We start from the raw sequence: 21169 nt of genomic DNA on the forward strand, positions 1-21169 counted from the left end.
TAGATTTGTTTGTTTGTTTGTTTGTTTGGGGGAGTTTTGTTTTGTTTTCATTGAAACTCTCTGCAGTGAAATTGAGCATGTGGTGATCATGATGGTGGCGGTAGAGAAGAGTGTATAAGAGGGTGGGTTTGGCTGCGGGTGGGTGTGCAGTGTATGCTTGCAAGGAAGAGCAAAAACTCTCTGAGATATTTGGAGAGGGTGTGGCCATCCCCAGCTGGGAGGGAAGAGTTCCCAAGATACTTTCTGTGCCTTCTGCTGAGGTTGGGCCTTTGCTACTAGAGGAAAAATAACCAGATTGGTTCCACAACAATTCAATTAATCTTTAGGGATTCCACCCCCAGCCTAGGGCCTCACATCCACTGAAAGGCAAACATGTGGGGTCCTAATGGCTTTCACCAGGAGGCTTGCAAGGTGAGTCTTCAGCTCAGATTGTATTCTATTCAGAATTTCAAAGCCTGCAAGCAGGTCCCTCTCCTTTCATTCCTGGAGTAAGAACAGTCCTAGCTGACACCTTTTATCCCAAAGCATTTCAAGTGCATTCTTGCCTCTGAATTCCAGTAGCATCTGCAGCTGAGAATTCCAGCAGAGGCCAGTGGAGACTGTGGAGCCACGTGGTTTGCTCAAGCCCTTGCCTGTTTGTTATGCATACATTGCTTGTTTCAGATTGAGGAGGGAAAGGATGCAGCGATTGATTACAGACAGAATCCAGTAAAGGGAACCCTCACCAAAAGAAAAAGCACATTTCCAAATGTCAGTCCTGTGACTGGCTGAAAGTCTCCAGTAGCTCCCTTTCTAACAGGCTGTGTTTTAGAAAATTCTTCTCTTATTTTTGTTTTTTGTTTTTTTGTTTGTTTTTTTCGAGACAGGGTTTCTCTGTATAGCTCTGGCTATCCTGGAACTCACTCTTGTAGACCAGGCTGGCCTTGAACTCAGAAATCCACCTTCCTCTGCCTCCCAAGTGCTGGGATTATAGGCATGCACCACCACTACCCACGTAGAAAATTCTTCTTATATGATAAGGAAATGCCTATTCATACTTCATGAGGCAAAAGTGTTTTTTCTTGTTTTTAAAATCTAAGCGAAACATTGTTGTATCTCATTTTCCTGTGACTGATAGGGTTGGACATGAAAAGATGAAACCAACATGAAAGACGCTCTGTGGAGATCATGTCTATAGCCTGGTATTCTTTACAGGCATATGTACCCTGCTGCAGCATGCAGGTAATGTAACACATTGGAAGTTGACAGTGTCATGTTTATATGTCAAAACATTGGGCATCTCTGTTTAAAGGACAAGGACACACCTCTTTGTTCCAGAGCTGTCCTTGTCATCTGTCTTGCTGCATCTGTAGAAAGGGACTTGCATGGCTGAGGCAGAAGGCCCCACCCTTGCTCATGACCATAGGTGGCTTGTCTCTCGGATGTCTGTGATGGCTCTGGGCAGGCTGTCTGTGGGGTGCGAGTGGTTGGCACATTTGCCCCCACATCCTTCTGATCCAACAGTGAAATAGTGCACACAAGGAGAGGAGACTAAAAGAGAAGATGCAGTTGTACCTCGTTCCACTGCTGAATTGTCGAGTTTCACTCCAGACCAAACATGGATGTTTTCACAGGTGAAAAATGTGAATAATGTCTGGGCACTCTCTGCGGAAGAGGGAGGAAAGCATTGATATACGAGCCTTGAAGAAACAGGGCATGGGCACAATTTATCATGGAAAATCCATCAAAATAAATCCTAGGGAAAAACTAGTAGCCTTTGTTCAAACAAGAGAGCGGAATACTGACTTTTCAGAGCTCAAGGAGAGGTAGCTAAAGACCCTCAGAAGAGTTGCAAGTTGGCATTCACACAAGGGCTTGAACTTAAACTCCCATTTCCTATAGATGAGGCTGAAAGTACCGAGTTGCTGGAAACCTGTCCTGTGTCCTGATTCCCAACATGAAACACCCAGGAAGACACCAAGCACTCCATCTTGAGTGGGTTTGTGCCTTCTTCTTGATTGGCAGCAGGGCTCTTTGTGTCTTTGCCCATCTTTTTTTTTTTTTTTTTTTTTAAAGGCTGGTTTATTTGCCTCCACAACCATTTCTCTGGGTCTCTAGAGTTGAGACCATCTGATAGTCACAACATTGGTCTAGCCCATACTTCTTTCTTACATTTACACTGCAGTTCCCATGTGCCCCCTCCTCCAACCATCATCATAAGGATGCTGCTGAGGAACCCAAGTGGTCTAGGCTCTGATTTTTTTTCCGAGAGTCACTGAAGTTGTGGGAAAAAGCAAGAAGCCATGCAAAGCTCTAGGCTGGCTGCTCCCAAAGGTCTCCTGGCTTTGGGGTTTCAGAACTCAGCTGAGAATGGCATATGCCTGGCCTGGATGAGAAAGACCTGGGTGGATGCTTCCACCAGGGTGGGTGTCTGTAAGGACAAAAGCCCAGGAGGAGTCTGGTGTGCTTTACCAAGCTCTTTGTCTTCCTTCCCATCTCCTGTTACAAACTCAAAGAGTTCTGATGTAAAGAAAAGGGTGGGGGCCTTCCTGGTAACTAAATTTTCTTCCAAGATGAAGTGTTACTGGACTGAGAATGGGGGAGGAGAGCTGGACCCCTGCTTGACTCATTACATGATAATACGTAGTTTGTTAGCAGTTAGGTGGCTCTCAGCAGCTCCAGTGAGAATTTTGATGAGGGCGATTTGAAAGTTTCTCAAGAGCAAGGTGTCCTGATTCAGCTGACTCAGTGAAGGAGATAATCAACAAGTTCCAGGAGTGAGTCCTTCTGAATATATTTGTGTTGTGTTTCTGAGTACTCTGTGGCAAACTGGGCATTCACTTGGATGATGGAAAAGTTCATTAAGGCAATGTTGATTGTTCTTTTCAAAACAGATTGTGATCTGAATACCTTGGCCAACCAGACATCGCACTGTTCTCGGCAATTTGCATATCACAGAAAGTTTAGTTTCGGGTTTGTTTTGCTGGACCTCAGCATTTTCGTTTAGAGTTTAAAAGGTCTGAAAATGAGAAAGGAAAAGCAGTCATTGATGATTAATCTTTGATTTCCTTTCCTCTTTGGCTGTAGTATTTTAATGCAGCAATCTCTCTCTCTCTCTCTCTCTCTCTCTCTCTCTCTCACACACACACACACACACACACACACACACACACACACACACACACACACACACACAGAGTAAGCATAAGCCTGAAACCCTAGCAAAGCATCTAGCTTGCGGTGGATGTTGGAGGGATGTGATGAGAGGCAGGCACAGCATTCTCTAGAGGTAGTGCTGATAAGAAGATCTAACCATGGCCCAGACACATGTATATACAGAGCAGGTACTGTAGAGGCAATAGCATGTAGGATGTCTTAGCTAGTCTTTTCTGCTGGGTGACAGTACATTTTCTTCTTTGCATGATGTATTGTCTGATGTGTTTGAATAATGTGTTGACTCCCCTTGTTGAAAAAGGAATTTTCAATAGGAACACATAAGCCAACTGTGACCCAGTAAAGGTTATATGTTGACCAATTCTTGGTAAAAGGTGACCCAAAGCCAGCATCTCTGAGTTATGGTTAAGTAATTCAGCAATGAGAAGCAGATTCATAACCTAAATGCTGGGCTTGGGGTCCGTCATCTGCTAGTTCAGTGTACAAGGCTTAGGCACTGATTTTGCAGTAGTAAGTACTGTAATGAAGCTACGAGATGGCTAAATGAGATTACCACATATGAGCCATCTGGTCCAGGGCAATAGGAACCCGGGATGGTAGTTCCCTTCCCTCCACCTTCTCTTGTCATCAGGAAGAGATGTATGGAAATTTAGTCAGAGAGTTGTAGATAAAGATGTGGGAGAGGGCCCTATGAATCCCCCCACACCATCAAAGTCCTCCTTAAGGAAGAACACACTTTAGGAAGGGTAAGTGGATTGGTTGACGTGACTGCACATACCAGCATGTTCTCATTTGTATTTGCAGGATTGAGGTACTTGGTGAAAATGCTTGAGTGGTCCACAGAGGGTTCCCATCATCACCTGCATCTTCTAGAGCTGGGGCTAGCCCTCAGTTCCACAGCAGAGGCAGCAGAACTGGACCATACAAGGTCCAGAAAAGTCTTCATCTTAAACAAAATGAGGCCAAAATACAAAATCCTGGGAGTAGGCTGCCTCCCTCTTAGGGAGCATTAAGTCCACCCCTCACACCGTGTATTTACACATACATGTTTGTGAGTAGATGCACATGTGTTTATATACATGTTGAGGCCAGAAGTCAACATCAGATGTTTTCTTCAGTTGTTACCAACCTTGGTTTTTGTTGAGATGGGGTCTCTCAGAGAACCTGAAGCTTGCCAACTAGTTAGCTGGGAAGCCACTGGATCCACCTGGCCCTACATCACATGTGTTAGGATGATGGACATGGAGCACTGTGCCAGCTTTTACACGAGTGCTGGGGAACGGAACTCGGGTCCAGGTGCTTATGATGAGAATACATTCCCAGCTGAGCCATCTCCCCAGGCCCTATTCCTATTATATATATATACATATATATATATATATGTATATATATACTTTTATATATACATATGTGATATATACACATGTAATATATATATAAAATGACTAGTAAGGGGTGTGAGTTTGGTTTGGTTTGTTCTAGAGTTTAAACCCAGGTCATACACTTAAGGCAGGATCTCTTTTAACTGTTGTTTTTCATTGCATCAGACTTTTGGAAGCTAAACAGTGCCCCTCTATATTCTAATCCCCCCTAGCTGCTTGATGCTATTTGCTTGGTCTCCAGAGAGTTAAGTGCTCTCCCCGTGTCCCTCATGTTATAAATCTGAGTAGCACCACATCTAGGCAGGAGGGAGGGACTACTAAAATTGGTTTTACAGTATCATTTGCTAATGAGATGTAGAATCTTCTGGAAACAGTGAAAGAACAAAACTGGAACTAAGGGCAGAACTAGCTATAAGCCCCACTCTGTGACATACCCCACTCCCACCAGTGACTGGAAGCTGAAAGCCCTAGAACTGCTTGCCTATACAATGGGCCTGCTACCTCTCATCCGTGAGCTACCACAAGTCTGCGTGGTCCCTCCTCTCAGTCCTCTTTCTTGTCACTTCTTTTATCTGTTTCATAATCACCCAGTAAATTCCCTGACCCATGATGGTTTCTAAGAAGAAGAACTTGATTGGTTTCATCATGCTTAGGTGGGTACTGATTGGTCCCAATTAGGGGAAAGGCTCACAGCAACCCAACATCTCCCCCACTCAAGTTCTACTCTTCCAAGCCACTTTTAATTTTTATTTTTAACATTGCAATGTTGAGGATAAGTCCCAGAACCTCAAGTGTTCTTTGCAAGCATCCAGCCACTGATCTGTCCTCAACACCCCCATTTCTTTTTTTTTTTTAAGATTTACTTATTTATTATATAAGTACACTGTAGCTGCCTTCAGACACTCCAGAAGAGGGTGTCAGATCTCATTATGGGTGGTTGTGAGCCACCATGTGGTTGCTGGCATTTGAACTCAGGACCTTCAGAAGAGCAGTCAATGCTCTTACCCGCTGAACCATCTCTCCAGCCCAACACCCCCATTTCTTATGCCTGCGAATCTTCTCTCCTGCCCTCACAGTGCCATGCCCACAGGGCTCTTCTTGTTTATATGTTACAGATAGGTGGTTCTGTTTTGTTGTTTATTTTGGAGATAGTCCTAGGCTAACCTCATACTTGAATTGGCTATGTAGCTGAAGACTTTGAACTTCTGAGTCTCCTACCTCCACCTCTCGAGTGTTACGGGGTGTCGCCATGCACAGCTCATGTCATCTTTAGAATTGAGCCCAGAGTTTTATCTGTGAGGCAAACCCTCTCCCCAGCTTATATGTTGGGTGTAGCCCAAGTGTATCCTTTTTCAATATAGCAGATCATGAACTATCTAATACCAGTGCCAGCCATTTCCATTGCCTTTTCTGCGAGCTGAGGATGTCTCAGCAGTAAGTTATCATCTGAGAGGAAGGTGCAGTATTTGAGGAAACTGCTAATGTGCAGGGAAAGTTTGCAACAAGGAACTGAATGACGTAAAAATCAAGAGAAGTATACATTTAGAACCAAATAGTTTATATATAAAAAGTTAGAAAAGATATCAGCCCTTTCATCTCTATTTTTATATTTACTTACTACTGTGATGACCCTGAACAAGAAATAGAGATTTGATGGTTCATTTTCTTCAAGGATTATTGCCTTTTGCAATGGAAAATAGCAGCTTATCACATGCATTGTGCCAACCATAGGATGCTGGGACATCTACAGGAGAGATGGCAAATGCTCATAAGGCTCAAAGGAGTATTGTTACTTGCTGTTTTGCTGGGCTAAATGAATCTTTCTTCTTCACCTCTCTGCCTCTCTTGGTAGAGCACATCTAGTTTGAGATAACTAAGCGGCTCGGTCATTGGTAACCACAGTCATTTCTCCACATCTTGGTGAGGTAGGTGAGTAAGATTTAGAGCTATTTTCCTAGTTGGATAATGTGCTTGGTTTAATCCCAAACTGAAAGAAAAACAGTCATGAAGACTATCACTTCACCATAATAGAAGCCAACTTCATAAAAAGTAAATTGGGAAATAATTTGCTTTGGAAGCTTGCACATGAAAACAAACCTAAAGGGGCGATTTGCCTGTTAATGGCATTGTTTCTGGCTGGAATCTTGGTTCGTAGTCTCATCGGCTTGTAATGGCTGAGTTTCATTTGGATGTGCAGGCATCTCTAGAAGGCACATCCCTGCAGGTCACAGAAGGGGATGAACTGACTTTATGTGTCCCACTGTGGGAGGGTCCTGTGTGGTGCAGCGAAGTGTGGCTGTCTGGGTAATGCAATAGGAGAAGATGCCATCTTTATAAAAGTCCCTTAGTAGTAGTATTATGAAATATAAATGCAGCAACAGCGGGCGGTATCTGGCAGGCTTAGGCCAAGGTGCCCCCCTGAGAAATCACGCCATGTGGCAGGCCTGATTTAACAGAAGTTTATTGTGGGGGAAGGGAAGGGAGTGGGGACCTGGAAAGGGATAGAAGCACAGAAATGGGGGCAGAGAACAGCAGAAAGAGAGAAATAGAGAGAGGCCAGAGACAGAAAGCGAGAGAGAGAGGATGCAAGCCTAGGTCCCTGGGAGGAGTCTAGCTGAACTAACAGGTATCACATACAATTGTGGCTTCACTCAAGGATTAATAGCTAAATCATTAAAGCAGAAAAGGCAACATAATTTTCAGTATCTCTTGATTTAAGTAAAAAAAGCCTCGAGATATACCCAGTGGAGTGTAAAACAAGTGCAGATGACTGGACGGCAGGGCTCCCGGTAACTGTGCAGATCACCCCCAAGGAAGCCTCGGTGCCTTGAGGTTAAGAGCCCGATAGACTGGCGTTTTCACGCAGCATGAAGGAAATCAAGGAATGCAACAAACCAACAGGCTCTTGGAAATAGCCTGTACCCTACCACTACCCCCCACTCACACCCCCAGCCACTTCGGAATCTCAGTAAAGTCAGCCGCATGGTTATTCTAGATCAGTTTGCCTCCCACAAGGTGGCTGGAGTCATGTGGTGTAGGTCAGCATTGGCCCAGGGGAGACGGGCAGATTGAGACCATGTGTCTATTTTCTAGGGTTGGCCAAGTTCCGTAGCTCCTCCTCTCTGCCCTTCGGCCTGTATCATTATCCCCAGTCTCTATCCAGCAGCCACTGTGATCTAGAAAAGCATCTTTTTCCTGCCACCATTCACCCCTTTCCCTGTCTGAATAGTCAGTGCCATTCTCACTTTCAGTCAGGTGAGAATTGTTACTGTGATTCCTCTTGCTCTCTCCTGCATAAATGACCAGGCCCACAGCTTCTTTCTGTCCCATGGACTTTGCACAAGCTGGTCCACACAACCAGAATGTATTTCTCTCTTTTTCCCTTATACTCTGGCTTGGACCCTTTCTCCAATTTCTTTCTTCCTATATATTAACATGTACATGTTTCTGACTCTACATACACGCGCCGACTTCTGCCACCAATCGTGGACGACAAACATCCTCCCACTGTACCCCGTCTCTCTCAGTGATTTTAGAGTCAGGACTCATCTGTGTAGGCCTGGCTGTCCTGGAACTCATTCTGTAGACTAGGGTGTCCTCACTCTAATATTCGTGGTCTCCACCTTCCAAGTGCTTGAACTAAAGGTGTGCACCACCACACCCAGTCTTCTCCCTTCTTTTTGATGTATGCCTCCTTATGGGTTATAGACACTGTGGGGAAGAAAGCCATGTCTGTATGCTGCACCATTCTCTCCTTAGTCCCAAGCATGGTGCCTGGAACATAGAAGTAGAGTTCTGATGGATATTCATTGAAATGTGAATGATTTTCCACACAATTCATATTTATTATTTATCATAATGCCCTTGGGTTATTTATGGTTCTCCATACACATCACCAATTAATTCAGGAGCTGTTTGACATCTCCTAGTGCTTAAAATCCTGATTTCTGGACAGTACTCACCCCCATGGTTTGTGTTCAGGGAGTATTGTCTATTAACAGTTAATGGACATTTGACGTACTTCCTCCCTAGCATAGCAGTGCAAACAAGTAGTTCACAGTGGAATTATATTAGGCAGTGTGCACGTATGGTTATTATTTGTCTGCAGTTTAGCAAGGGAGATAAAAACAAAACTAGACAACTTACTGAGTGTCCTCTGCCTCAGAAAAGAAACAGCTAACGGTGATATTAACATCTCCTTCACTGTGTAGCTTATAGAATTATAAACACATTTTTGTTTGCCTTGTTTGTTGTTTTGATTTGTTTGTTTGGTTAGTTTGGTTTGGGGAGACAGGGTTTCTCTGTGTTGCCCTGGCTGGTCTGGATGCACTCTGTAGACCAGGCTGGCCTTAAATTCATACACCTCCCTGCCTCTGCCTCTGCCTCTGCCTCTGCCTCTACCTCTGCCTCTGCCTCTGCCTCTGCCTCTGCCTCTGCCTCTGCCTCTGCCGAGTGCTAAGATTAAGCCACCATGCCTGAGCAAGTTTAATTTAATTTAATTTAATTTAATTTAATATATGTATATTAGTGTGTGGCTGCATGTATGTCTGTGTATGACTGTTGAAGGACTAAGACCTGTAGATGCCAGAAGAAGGTATCCCCTAGAACTGGAGGTACAGGTGGTTATGTGCTGCTCTGTATGTCCTAAGAACTGAACCTGGGTCCATCATCAGCTCCTGCCTCCTGGTTTGTGCCTCATTTGAGTTCCTGCCTGACTTCATTCCATGGTGAACATGATGTGGCTAATTTTATGTCATGGCCAGTGGATGTTAACCCTTGAGCCATCTCTCTAGCTTCTGACATCAGTTCTTTACAGAAAACTGTGAAGACCAGTTTACCCTAGTGTGAGCCTAATACCCTCATTGGGTACACAGAGAGGTGCACGGTCCCAGCTGTTATGCCTTAACTATGAGAATCTGTTTGGCAAAGGTAATGATTCTCCACCAATCTTTCCTAGTGCAGGCTTGTCCCCATTCTATGCCATTTATAACGTAGATATCTAGTGATTATAATTTATAATAGGATCATCAAGGACATTTTTTTCCAGGGATGTATACTACTGACTCCTAAAGCTAACCTTATGGTGGTTTTCTTCCTGCCCAGAGCTGGCATCAGAAATATCATGGCAATAAATTAATATTAATAAATAATAAATAATGCTTTCTTATAGTAATAACACTTTCTTTTAAAATATCTTTTGCAGACAAAAAGTCCCAAGCTGTCCCACAGTCCTCAACCTCCCAATTTGGGGGATCCAGTTGAGCATTTATCAGAGACATCTGGTGACTCTTTGGAAGCCATGTCTGAGGGAGAAGTACCAAGCCCTTTTGCTAGAGGCAGTCGGACTCGGGCGAGCCTTCCCGTGGTGAGGTCGACCAATCAAACAAAGGAAAGATCCCTGGGTAAGCTTCAAAAGGCAGTTTCACATGCCTCTCTCTGTCTTACTGCATGTCCATGTCTTTATGCTTCTGAGCATTTGCCCTTGGACTCAGATATCAGTTTGATCTTACTCTGCAAATGTTGACCCTAGAAGACATCTCTGGTTGAATATTGTGTTAGCTTTCCATCACTGACAATTACCCTACATATTGTTGCCTAAGGCAGAAAGATTTATTTTGGCTCACTGTTTTAAAGATTTTAGTTCATGTTTGGCTGGCTCTGTTGCTTCCCTTTTGGGCCTGTGGGAAGGCAATAATTGTAGAGGAGCAAAATGGCTCACCTAACAGCAGGAAGAATGCTCTCATTCCCTAATCTACCGTTTAACTCCTATAGGGAGAACAGGCATTATGGTGGAGTATGTGGTAGAACAGAGCTATGGTTGGGATGCCGATAGGGAAAGGAAGGGCCAAGGGTCTCAAGTGACCTTTCCTTCACGTGGCTCCACTGTCCCAGGGTGCCATCATCTCCTAGGACTGGTGCAGGCTGGTAGACAAGCCATGTACCTATAGGCCTTTGTGAGGACTTTTTGATCTAAAGAAAAATGAATATCAAGTTGTGCAGGCTAGTTTTATGTCACCCTGATAACAAGCTAGAGTCTTTGGAGAGGAAGGAGTCTCAGTTGAGAAAATGCCTCTATAAAATCAGGCTATGAGCAAGCCTATGGGGCATTTTCTTAGCTATTGACGCAGGAGGACTCACATCATTATGGGTGTGCCATCCCTGGGCTGGTAGTTCCGGGTTCTACAAGGAAGCAGGAAGCAGGCTGATAAAGTCATGCGGGGCAAGCTGGTAAGCAGCACCTTTCTCTGGCCTCTGCATCAGCTGCTGCTCTCAGCTTCCTACCCTTTTTGAGTTCTTGTCCTGACTTCATTCCATGATGAACAATGGTGTGGAAGTGTAAGCCAATTAAACCTTGTCTGCCCCTACTTGCTTTGCTTATGGTGTTTCATCATAGCAGTATTCATCGTGACTAAGACTTGTGTTAATTCTTGCCGAAGCCCAAGCTGTTTCTGGCTGGGCTCACTCTGAATTGTCTAGTATTTTCTACTTTAGCCATCACATTGGGAGTGCTTTCCAGTTTCCCTGACAAGGGAATAACCAAGGGGTGAAGTAGAAGGAGCCCATTCTCACCCCGCAGACCACACCATGGTCGATCTCAGAAGGTACAGTGGTTGGGGTGTGAACCCTGAGAGGGGCTTTTCTTAGCCTCTCTGGACATGTCAGGCTCCTTTCTCCTCCTGGTTTGAGAACATAAATGAGGGGCTTTTCAGGTTCGGTGCACGGCATTCCTTCTAACCAGTGTTACCAAGAGGTAAAAGATCTCTTTTTGCCTTTACTTCAGCTATTCGTCCCCTGAATTAGAAGTTCACTTTTTATCTTCTGTTACCTTTCTCACCCCCTTAACAAAATGTACAGGTTACAGGGTGTAGATCTTCTTGCCGTCTGTGCTGGTGTTTCGTGTACTGTCCCCCAACATTTTAAGGGTTTCACCTAATACTTGTGTTGGCAGACAGGTAGAGTTGGGAGAAGAGGGGACAGATAAGGGGTCAATGCAGAAGACAACAGAATTCTGCCACATAAAACCTAGCAAACTGTTGTTGGAAGAATAAGGAGAAGATAGGTATGAGTTGCTGCCTTGATTTTGTTCCCTTGTTGCAGAAAATATCCAGAGCAGACTGCGTTTAGACACCATTCTGGATATTTAGACTAGCCCTAGCCCAAGAAAAAAATGCTATGCTATGCTATGCTATGCTGTGCTATTTGTGTGGTTTCAGACATTACCCTAGCTACCTTGAAAGGCACATTGTTGCTTATGCTATCAATACTGCTAGTATTTTTAAAATTTTACCTGGTTGTGTTTATTGTTATTTGCTCCTGTTTTTGTTGTTTGTGTGTATCTGTGTGAGTGTGGGTCCCCACACGCTGTGGCCTGCAGGAGGTAGAAGATAACCTTCCTACCTTGTTTTAGAGGCAGAGTGTTGTTTGTGATAGGCTGAGTGAGTATTCCTGGGTTCAGTATTCCAGGATAGCTGGCCCTAGTGTCTGGGCAAGCTCTGATCTCACTGTAAGCATGCTAAGATCAGGGTTGGAGAGATGGCTTAGCGGTTAAGAGTGCTGGCTGCTCTTCCAGAGGTCCTGAGTTCAATTCCCAACAACCATATATGGCGGCTCACAACCACCTATAATGGATCTGATGCCCTCTTCTGGTGTGTCTGAAGACAGCTACAATGTACTCATATTATTTATTATTGTTATTTATTAATGAGTCTTTTTTTTTATTGTTTTTTTTTAAAAAACATTAAAAAAAAAGTGTGCTGGGATTATGGCCACCTGCCACCTCATGGGGTTTTCTGTGAGTTCTGAGAGTTGACCCCAGGCTATCAGGCTTGCCTGGCAGGTACTATTTTCAACCTGTGGAGCCATCTCTCTAACCCTTCATTTGCTTTTTAACTGGACACATACAAGGTTCAGTGTAGAGTATGCTAATGTAAATGGCATAAAAGGTACATTATGATTAAGTTAAAAACACCTACCATTTTATTATTTCATCTCCAATTAAATCTTAAACTAAGATTGAATAATTCTGTGTACTTTGGGGGTACATTGTGATGTTTTGTCACAAGTACACAGTGGATCCTGAATGTGTCGAGGCGATTAACATCTCTATTGTCTTCTTATCAACATCCTGTTATTCATAAGCCATCATCGTTATTGTAAAGTACGGATCGTTTGTGGCTTTGCCCTCCATGCTGGAGAGCCTCTGCTGATGCCTCTGCTGCTCCAATCTTACTGTATGTGCTTTGCAGCAGCAAGCACTCTGTATCGTGTTTAACACTGAATTTCAAGCCGGGTGTGATCATGCACACCGGAAATCCCAGTACTTGTAAGGCTAAGTCAGAAAGATTTTGAGCGTGAAGTAAGAGTGGGTTACAGAGCAAATTTGAGACCAGCTTGGATTGTGTTGGACCTGGCTGTCCTAGAACTAACTAGCTCTGTATACCAAGCTGGCTTTAAACTCACAAAGATCCACCTGCCTCTGCCTCCTGAGTGCTGGGATTGAAGGTATGTGTCATCACCACCGGAAGAAGACCACAGGGAATAGAGTGTGTGTGTGTGTGTGTGTGTGTGTGTGTGTGTGTATATTTCTATGACCTGGCAGTTAAATCACAGAGTCAGGAAGTGTGAGCCCTAGATCTCATTAGCTGCACCTTACAATGTTATCTCTGGGACCGCAGGGACTAGCATGCAACTTGGGAGAACACTGCTCAGGGCGGTGTGGAGACAGACAGAGCCTTCTTTTTTCACTAAGCTGCAGCTTCCACCTGGATTAAAGAGCATTGTGCTTTCTTAGCTACAGTCATTCCTGAGGCAGGAGCCAGGCTGGGAGTGGAATGTCTCCTTTGTGCTTTGCAGGAAATGGGGTGTGTGAGGGGGTGGGGTGGTGGAGTGGGGGGTGAGGTCTCTGTGGAGATTGCCCCTGCTTTGCCAAATAAAGTAAAGATAAGAAGCTCCTGTGTGCCTTCCCCCATCCCTGGGAACCTGAGCCTGCTGGATAATGGACCCTTTGTCTTCAAGGGAGGGATTTCCTCTGGCTGTCAAGGCAGCTGGCCTTGCAGGTGGATACCTGCCCAGCATGAGAACCCTTCCTCCAGTGGAGAGACTAGAGGCTACAAATCATTGACAGCCTTGCTCTAGGGTTTCCTGAGGGGACATTTCTGGTTGCCTGTGCTTCTGTAAACTGCTCAGCCTCTATCTAAAGCTAGTCTTTCTGCAAAGTGCCTATAAACACATAGTCACAGAAAGTTAGAGATTTATTCAAGAGGTTCAATTCCGTTACCTCAATAAGGGGCATTGAACTTGTGAATTTTCCACTTTTGGAGAGAAACAGAGGGACACAGGGAGAGGAGAGGACAGAAGATGAGAGACATAAGAAATTTGTCGAAAGGGAGGGAGGCTACATGTGGCCTCAGACAATGAGGTCTTTGAGCCACCCATGTTAATGCTGCCCTTGACTGCCTCCTTGTGGCCAATTTTGGAATTTCCTCTGGGATGCACCTGGTACCCAGAGTGCAATTGACTGGGGTTGATGACTCTGTGGAAAGAAGAGGAAATGTGAGTCAACAGGAGCCTGCAAACACACTCCTTTCCAAGGTCCTTACTCAGCCTTGCCTTGATTAAGGAAATCCCCTGGTGTCGGGTCTTATTTAACACAAAGACATGCAGAAAAGTCCCCAGAGTCCCAGGACTAGAAGTGTAGCTGTAGAACCCACCACTCCACACCTCCTCCAGCCTCACAGGCATGGCCTTGTAAACCCTTGTTGGTGCTGTTTGGAAGCTCTGTTTGTCCTTGAGTATCTCTGTGTTGTCATATCAGCCAGAATTGACAGTCTTGAGGAATCCTCGCAACATATTATCAGCTATATCAGGAGTTCTTAACCTGTGGGTAACACCCATAGGAAAACACATCTCTGATGGTCCTAGGAACTCAAACAGCACTCGGCAGCAACACTTACAGTTATGACATAGGAATGGAAATCATTTATGGTATAGGATCACCATGACTTACAGCCTTAGGAAAACTGAGAGCCACCGATAAAAACGCATTAGCTCGTCCATTACCTTCATCTTTATAATTTTGATCATCTGTTCATCATAGACCACACATTCCCCTCTTAATAAAAAAAACTTTAAGTTGGGAATGGAGACCTAACTGAAACCCCTGCCCTGCTGTGTCATTACAACCAATAGTACCTAGCTACCCCTAGAGGTTACTGTTTGTGTTATACATGCTCTGGGGTGAGATAGGCAATGATGAGAAATCGCCACTGTACATAATAGAAAGTATTTTCTCTGCCCCAAAGATATTCTGTAGTCTGCCTGCTTAGCCTTCATTACTCACCAACTCCTGACCACAAGTGAGCCTTCCTTTCACTGTTGTTAGAGTTTGATTTTCCTAGGACATCCTACAGTTAGAATGAGACAGTTTGGCCCTTTCAATTAACAGCAGAGTTAACAGACATTTAACTATCTTCTGTGTCCTTTTGCTGCTAGTAGTTAATTTCCCTTTAGCACTAAATAATATCCCATCATCTAGATCTGTCAGTTTATCCATATTCACCCTCTGTGATGGTTTGAATACGCTTGAATGGTGCTATTAAGAGGTGTGGCTTTATTGGAGTAGGTGTGTCACCGTGGGCATGGGCTTCAAGACTTTCATCCTAGCTGCCTGGAAGCCAGTCTTCTCCTAGCTGCCTCCAGCACAAGAGGTGGAACTCTCAGCTCCTCCAGCCTCATGTCAGCTTAGACACTGCCATGCTCCCGCCTTGATGATAATAGACTGAACCTCTGAACCTGTAAGCCAGCCCTAATTAAATGTTGTCTTTTATAAGAGTTGCCTTGGTAGCGGTGTCTGTTTACAGCAGTAAAATCCAAACTAAGACACCCTCCGATAGACATCTTGGTTGATTTCAAGTTTGGATAGTTATGAATAAAGCTGCTATGTGTAGGTTTCTTTGAATAAATTCCAGATAGCAGGATTGTAGATCATATGAGGAGGTTTTTTAATTCAGCTTCATTGTGGATCCCTTTAAGGGGATCTTTTAAGGGTAATTCTTACAGGATTTATTTTTATGCCTGTGTGTACACACACATGCACCTGGTGCAGATGCCTGAGAGGTCAGAAGAGTGTGTCAGATCCCTGGGGCTGAAGCTGTAGGCCATTGTGGGTCACCCAGTGTGGTTACTGATGTGTTAGAATGGCAGGTCACATCAGAACCTACCACACTCTAGGCCTGAACAGTTTCCACGTGTAAGAGGTTTAATTGAGAGGGAGAGAGGGGGCAGTAGTTCGGAAACAGAGAAGGGGAGAAAGAGAGATGGAGGATGTTCCCCGTATATATATGGGTTCTGACGTAGTGGCCGCAGGTAAAGGTGGGAGGTGAGCCCAATAGATTGTAGGAATATGGTGGCTGTTGCCCTGGCAACAGGTCTGTGAGACCCCGCCCATGAATCACCACAGGCTTTGGATGCTAACATACCTCCCTTTTTTATATTATAAAGAGAAGGAAAGAAAAAGGGAAGGGGAAGCCGATGATGAAGAGGGAACGAGGGCGTCATGTCTCTTAAGCTACTTCCTGCTGTCTAGGGGCATTGTCAATGGAGAGGTAGCTGGCTTTCACCATCGGCATCCACTTGGTAAACATGTGCCTCAGGTTCCTCTGTGGACAGTGGCTCATCTGTGGGCAGCAGCTAGTAATCCTGTAACAAGAGCTGATTGATAGTTTGGTTAGAAATTTTTTGTATTTGTCATTGAAGAAATGTAGAAACAAGATTAATGAGGCAGGGAGCAAATAATAACACCAGGAAGATGACTAGGAAAGGAGTTACAAATGGGAGTGTACACTTCCATATGGGGTTTTCGAAAATCTCAGAACTGGAGGTCTCACGGTCCCTGAAATTTTTTATGTCTGACTGTAGCTCCTGGATTTTATTTCTTACTATCCCGGATTGGTTGACGTAGAAGCAGCATTCTTCTTGGAGGAACAGGCAAAGACCACCTTCTTTAGCTGTCAGGACATCTAGTCCCCGTCTGTTCTGAAGCATCTCTGTTTTTGGATAGTAAGCACAGTTTCAGACATTTTTTGAAAATCGCTTTGAAACTGAGAAGTGCATGTATTATATTGAATCATGGAAGTTGTTATCCCTGCAACTCCAGTACTAACATCTATGGCTATTCCTGTAGCAACCAAGAGTGGCACAGCTTGAACTGTCCTCTTCTACAACTGGGATTGGCAGGGGCTCTTTTCCCTGGATTACTCCCAGTTCAGGGAAAAGAAGTACTAATGTGCAAACTCCTGACCAGCTAGCAGGTAGGCGATGATATGCCTGAGTGCCACAAAGAATTGACGTGTTTTGGATTATAGGGCATTGTGGCAGAGATGATACATCAAGGGTTATGATTCTATTGCAGTCTAGAGAGCTCAGCATTCCCACTGAATGAGTCCCAGAGGCCTTAAAACAGGTTGCCACACCAAAGAGAGGGACAGAGGTAAGGTATGGAGTCACAGCAACACTGGAGCCAGGGCAGCTGACAAAGGGTGAGGTAATGTTACTTGGCAGTATCACCGGAGACGCTGTAAGTGACAATTGTGAGTTAGTTCCAGGGGGTACACATAACCAGCAATCCTTAAAGTATCCAGGTCTGGTGACATTAAGGAGTTGGTATGCCAAGGTCAAGGACTGAAGTAAAAGGCAAAATGACAAGTTAGTGCCATTTATGAGGGGTGATGTCAAAGAGGTAAGGACCTCAGAGGAGTGTTTGACTATCTCCCCTACTTTTCTGATATCCAGGGGTTGGGCAATTGAGACATATTTTCTCTGGATATGGATGGTACTTACTGGGGCCCCAGGCTGATTTTTACAATAGAGCTTACCAACAATTCCTGTCTCTCACCTGGAATCCCATGGGTCTTGTATGTAGAGAAAGAGTGTCTTGCAATGTTGATAGAAGAAATGATTGATCTGTGATCCCAGCATATGTATTTGACAAGATCAAAATGGGCAGCCCCCATATTTGTCTGGCCATTTTCTACAATAATCTTTTGTCTGGTCAAAGAGAAAGCAAGTATAGAGATCATAATATTTAGATGGGATTACAGATACTGGGATGACAGCAATTTGGATTGGTTCCTGGCATCCGGCTATGGAGCAGTTTCCTGACCCTATTTGGAAAGACTGTTATCTGTGGGGGTTTCTTGAACCTCGAATCTCCAGATATAAGGGCTACCCTGGGTAGAAATGAACATCAGGGGGAGGATGAGAAACCCATGTCTAATCCAGTGAGGTCGAGCTTGGCTGCTGGAGTGGAGTCTTATTTTCTGGGATTGGGGACAAGGTGGGTGGTCTCGTTGTCCTCTGGAGCTTAACAGAGCACAGTCCTGTTAAGATTGATGTGTATGAAGAAGAGTCATTTTTAGGTAGAGGAATGAAAGGTTTGAGGTGAGACAGATGGACCCAATGAGAGAGTCCCTCGAGTTTAGCAGCTGTAGGGGTCACAAGAATTACTTTGAAAGGGCCCTGCCATTTGAGAGAGAGAAGTGAGGGCCGATGACCTAGAGGGGATAGAAGGACTTGGCCTCCAATGTTGATAGGCAGTGGACAGAAGACAGTGTATGGCCGAGGTAGATGGTGGCCAACAAAGTTCCATAGGAGAGAACAGAGATGGCAAAGTAATGGGGTAAGTAGATGATCTGGGAGGGGAGAGCATTTAGGTGAAAGACCAGGAGTTAGGACTGGACGTCCATACATGAGTTCAAAGGGAGAGATGAGGAGAAGTCATTTTGGCAGAGCTCATAACCTGAAAAGAGCCAGAGGTAGGAGTTTTACCCAATCAAGGCGAAGTTCCTGTGACAGCTTAACAAGAATGGTTTTTAAAGAGCGATTAGTTCTTTCTACCTTACCAGAAGATTGAGGGTGGTAAAGAATGTGAAAATGCCAGGGGATATCTAGGGCCTTAGATAAGATTTGAGAGACTTGGGAAGTAAATTCAGTACCATTGTCTGATTGGAGAGAGGCTGGGACACCAAACCGGGGGATGATCTCTTGGAGGAGGAGATCAGAGACTTCCTGAGCCCTTTTGGTAGTTGTGGGAAATGCCTCTACCCACCCCGAGAAAGTGTCCACCAAGACCAGGAGGTACTTGGCTCGCCTGTCAGTGGGCATGTGGGTAAAGTCAAGTTGCCAGTCAGTTCCAGGAAGGGAACCTCTAGCCTGATGGGTAGGAAAAGGGGTGCTATGATAGTTTGAGTTGGGGTCAGACTTCTGACAGATTTTGTAAGAAGATTTTAAGATAGATTTTAAGAAGCTTAAGTCCTCAGGAGTAGGCTGTAGAGAGAGAGAGTATTGAGCTTGGATTATGTACCTGGTAGAGTCCAGTAATTGGATGACAAGGGGAGAATGGTGTTTAGCAACAGAGGGGTTCTAGACATCCCAGACTCAGGGATCTACCTGAGAAACTGGTAAAGGAAATAACATGGTAGTGTTAGTAGGTTGCCTGGCTAGGAGAAGGGGCAGAGGAACTGCTGGCGAGCCTGGGTTTAGGCGAATGTGGGGAGCAAAGGAAACAGGGGCTCCTAGCCTAGCTAGAAGATCCCTTCTCAATAAGGGGATAGGACATGTTGGCACTACCAAAAAGGAATGGGTGAGAGGTACACCCCTAAAAATGCAACTAAGTTGTGGGGTCTGGAAAGGGAAGTAGGGTTGTCCTCCTACTGACAATAGGACAACTAGAAGGAGAAGAGGGTCCCCAAAACTACATCAGGACCGAGTAAGTGGCTCCAGTGTCCAAAAGGAAGGAGATGGGCTGCCCATATACCATGATATCTACCCGGGGCTCCCTTTTAGTGATGGCAGTGGTCCAGCCAGAGGAGTTTGGGCCTCCTCAGTTGGCCATAGCCAAGCCTAGGAGATCAGTTGGAGGGTTATCTGGGAGTGATGTCCCCCTGTTCTGCGTAACATGAGAGCAATCAACAGCCCAATGTCTCTCTTGACGGCACCTAGGGCATGGCCCTCTTGGCTTGCAGAAATTAGGGCAGGCTTTTGCCCAATGACCATTTTTACCACATTTGTAGCACATACCTGATGGTCTCTGAGTCTTAGGAGATCATGAGTCCAGGGTAGTGGCTGGGGCTGGTCGGACAGCCTTTGAGAGCATATGCTATTTTTGTTTGTGGACTTTATCATCTCTCCCATGGTACACTTTGAAGGCCAGCACTAAGACTTCTGCTTGTAGAGTTAAGGGTCCCCTCTCCAGTTTTTTAAGTTTAGCTCTTATGTCGGGGTAGCTTTGGGGAAAAAAAGTAGGTCATTAGAAGTTGTTTACCTTCTGGGTTTTCAGGGTCCAGACTGGTACGCTGTAATAAAGCCTTCATAAGGCATTCTAAAAATTGAGATGGATTCTCCTGCTTGTCTTGGACAACCTCTTGGAGTTTCTCAAAATTTACTGGCTTTAAGGCCGCTTTTCTAACACTGGCCAGAAGGCATGTAATGAACCTGTCCCTGGCTAAAATACCACCTGCAGAATTGTAATTCCACTGGGGATCCTGGTCTGGCACTGTCTCAGAGCCCATTGGGTATGTGTTGTCTGTTTGGTGAATTCCATTTGCATGCACTCTTGCTGCTTCCCAGACTCGTCTGCATTCCCCAGGAAGTAAGTTGTTAGTAAGAATCATATGAACATCATGGAAAGTCAAGCTGTAAGACTGAGTGATATACTGGAACTCTTTAATAAACTTGGAATAGTTAGAAGTATAGGACCCCAGCCTGTTTTCTATTTGGGAAAGTTCACTAAGCGAGAATGGAACATGTACTCTGACAAAACCATCTACTCTAGCAACTTCCCTTAGAGGAAGGACTGTTGCTGAGTCAGGTGTCTCTGGGGAGGAAGTACTTGGAAGTTTGGCTGTAGCCTTAGAGCGAGTGACAAGAGGAGTGAACGTAGTTGTCAATGTGGGGTGTTTGGAGCGGTCCACAGCTGGCACAGAAGAAGGGGAGGTGTCTGGAGAGGTAGAGATAGCAGGCTCTGGGGTATCCTTGTGAGGAAGAGAAACTGAGGCAGCAGTTTGGGTTTTCAGCATGTGGAGACAGGTCTGCAGCGAAAAGGGGGTGGTTCATTAGCTGAATCTAGAATTGTAGTGTCATCTAGTGGAGGTTGTGTAGATTTCATGGCTAAGAGAAGTTGGGTTGGAGAACAGGAAGAGCACAAGGAGGGATTGGAATGGAGATAGATAAATGCTTGGACATAGGGAACATCCTTCTATTTACCAGTTCACTGGCAGTATGTATTAAGATCTCTTAAAATAGTTGGATCTAGGGTGCCATTAAGTGGCTATTTTGAACTCCCATCTAGTCGATATTTAATCCAGATCTTATTGCAGAGATATATTAATTTTGATGCCTTCAAGTCAGGTATTAGCTTTAAAGATTTGAGATTTTCCAGGAGACATCCCAGTGGGGTGCCTGGAGGTAAGGTCAAAGACATTCTGACACCCATTGGTGGGTAGTTGGTACCAGCGTCCTGAGAACAGTCCAAGAACCAAGAAGTATCAGCAAATGCTAGTGGTTCAAGTCTTCACAAGAACCCCCTAGTGGCTAGCCACCAGACCCCGTCGGCCTGTTGTGGAAAACAACCCACCCTG

The 21169-nt window shown here is 44.8% G+C and overlaps 1 protein-coding gene across 15 annotated transcripts in view; it reads left to right on the plus strand.

Moving 5' to 3' along the window:
• Window positions 1–21169, plus strand: part of Kiaa1217 (KIAA1217 ortholog) — a 530454-nt gene that overhangs the window by 353616 nt on the left and 155669 nt on the right. For all 15 annotated transcript variants that reach the window (XM_031369130.1, XM_031369124.1, XM_031369139.1 and 12 more), the window contains one exon: window positions 9739–9937. In XM_031369130.1, coding sequence (XP_031224990.1) covers window positions 9739–9937 — 199 coding nt within the window. The remainder of the gene's footprint in view (window positions 1–9738; window positions 9938–21169) is intronic.

This window comes from Mastomys coucha, unplaced genomic scaffold (genome assembly GCF_008632895.1).
Source record: "Mastomys coucha isolate ucsf_1 unplaced genomic scaffold, UCSF_Mcou_1 pScaffold15, whole genome shotgun sequence".
Classification (NCBI taxonomy): Eukaryota; Metazoa; Chordata; class Mammalia; order Rodentia; family Muridae; genus Mastomys; species Mastomys coucha.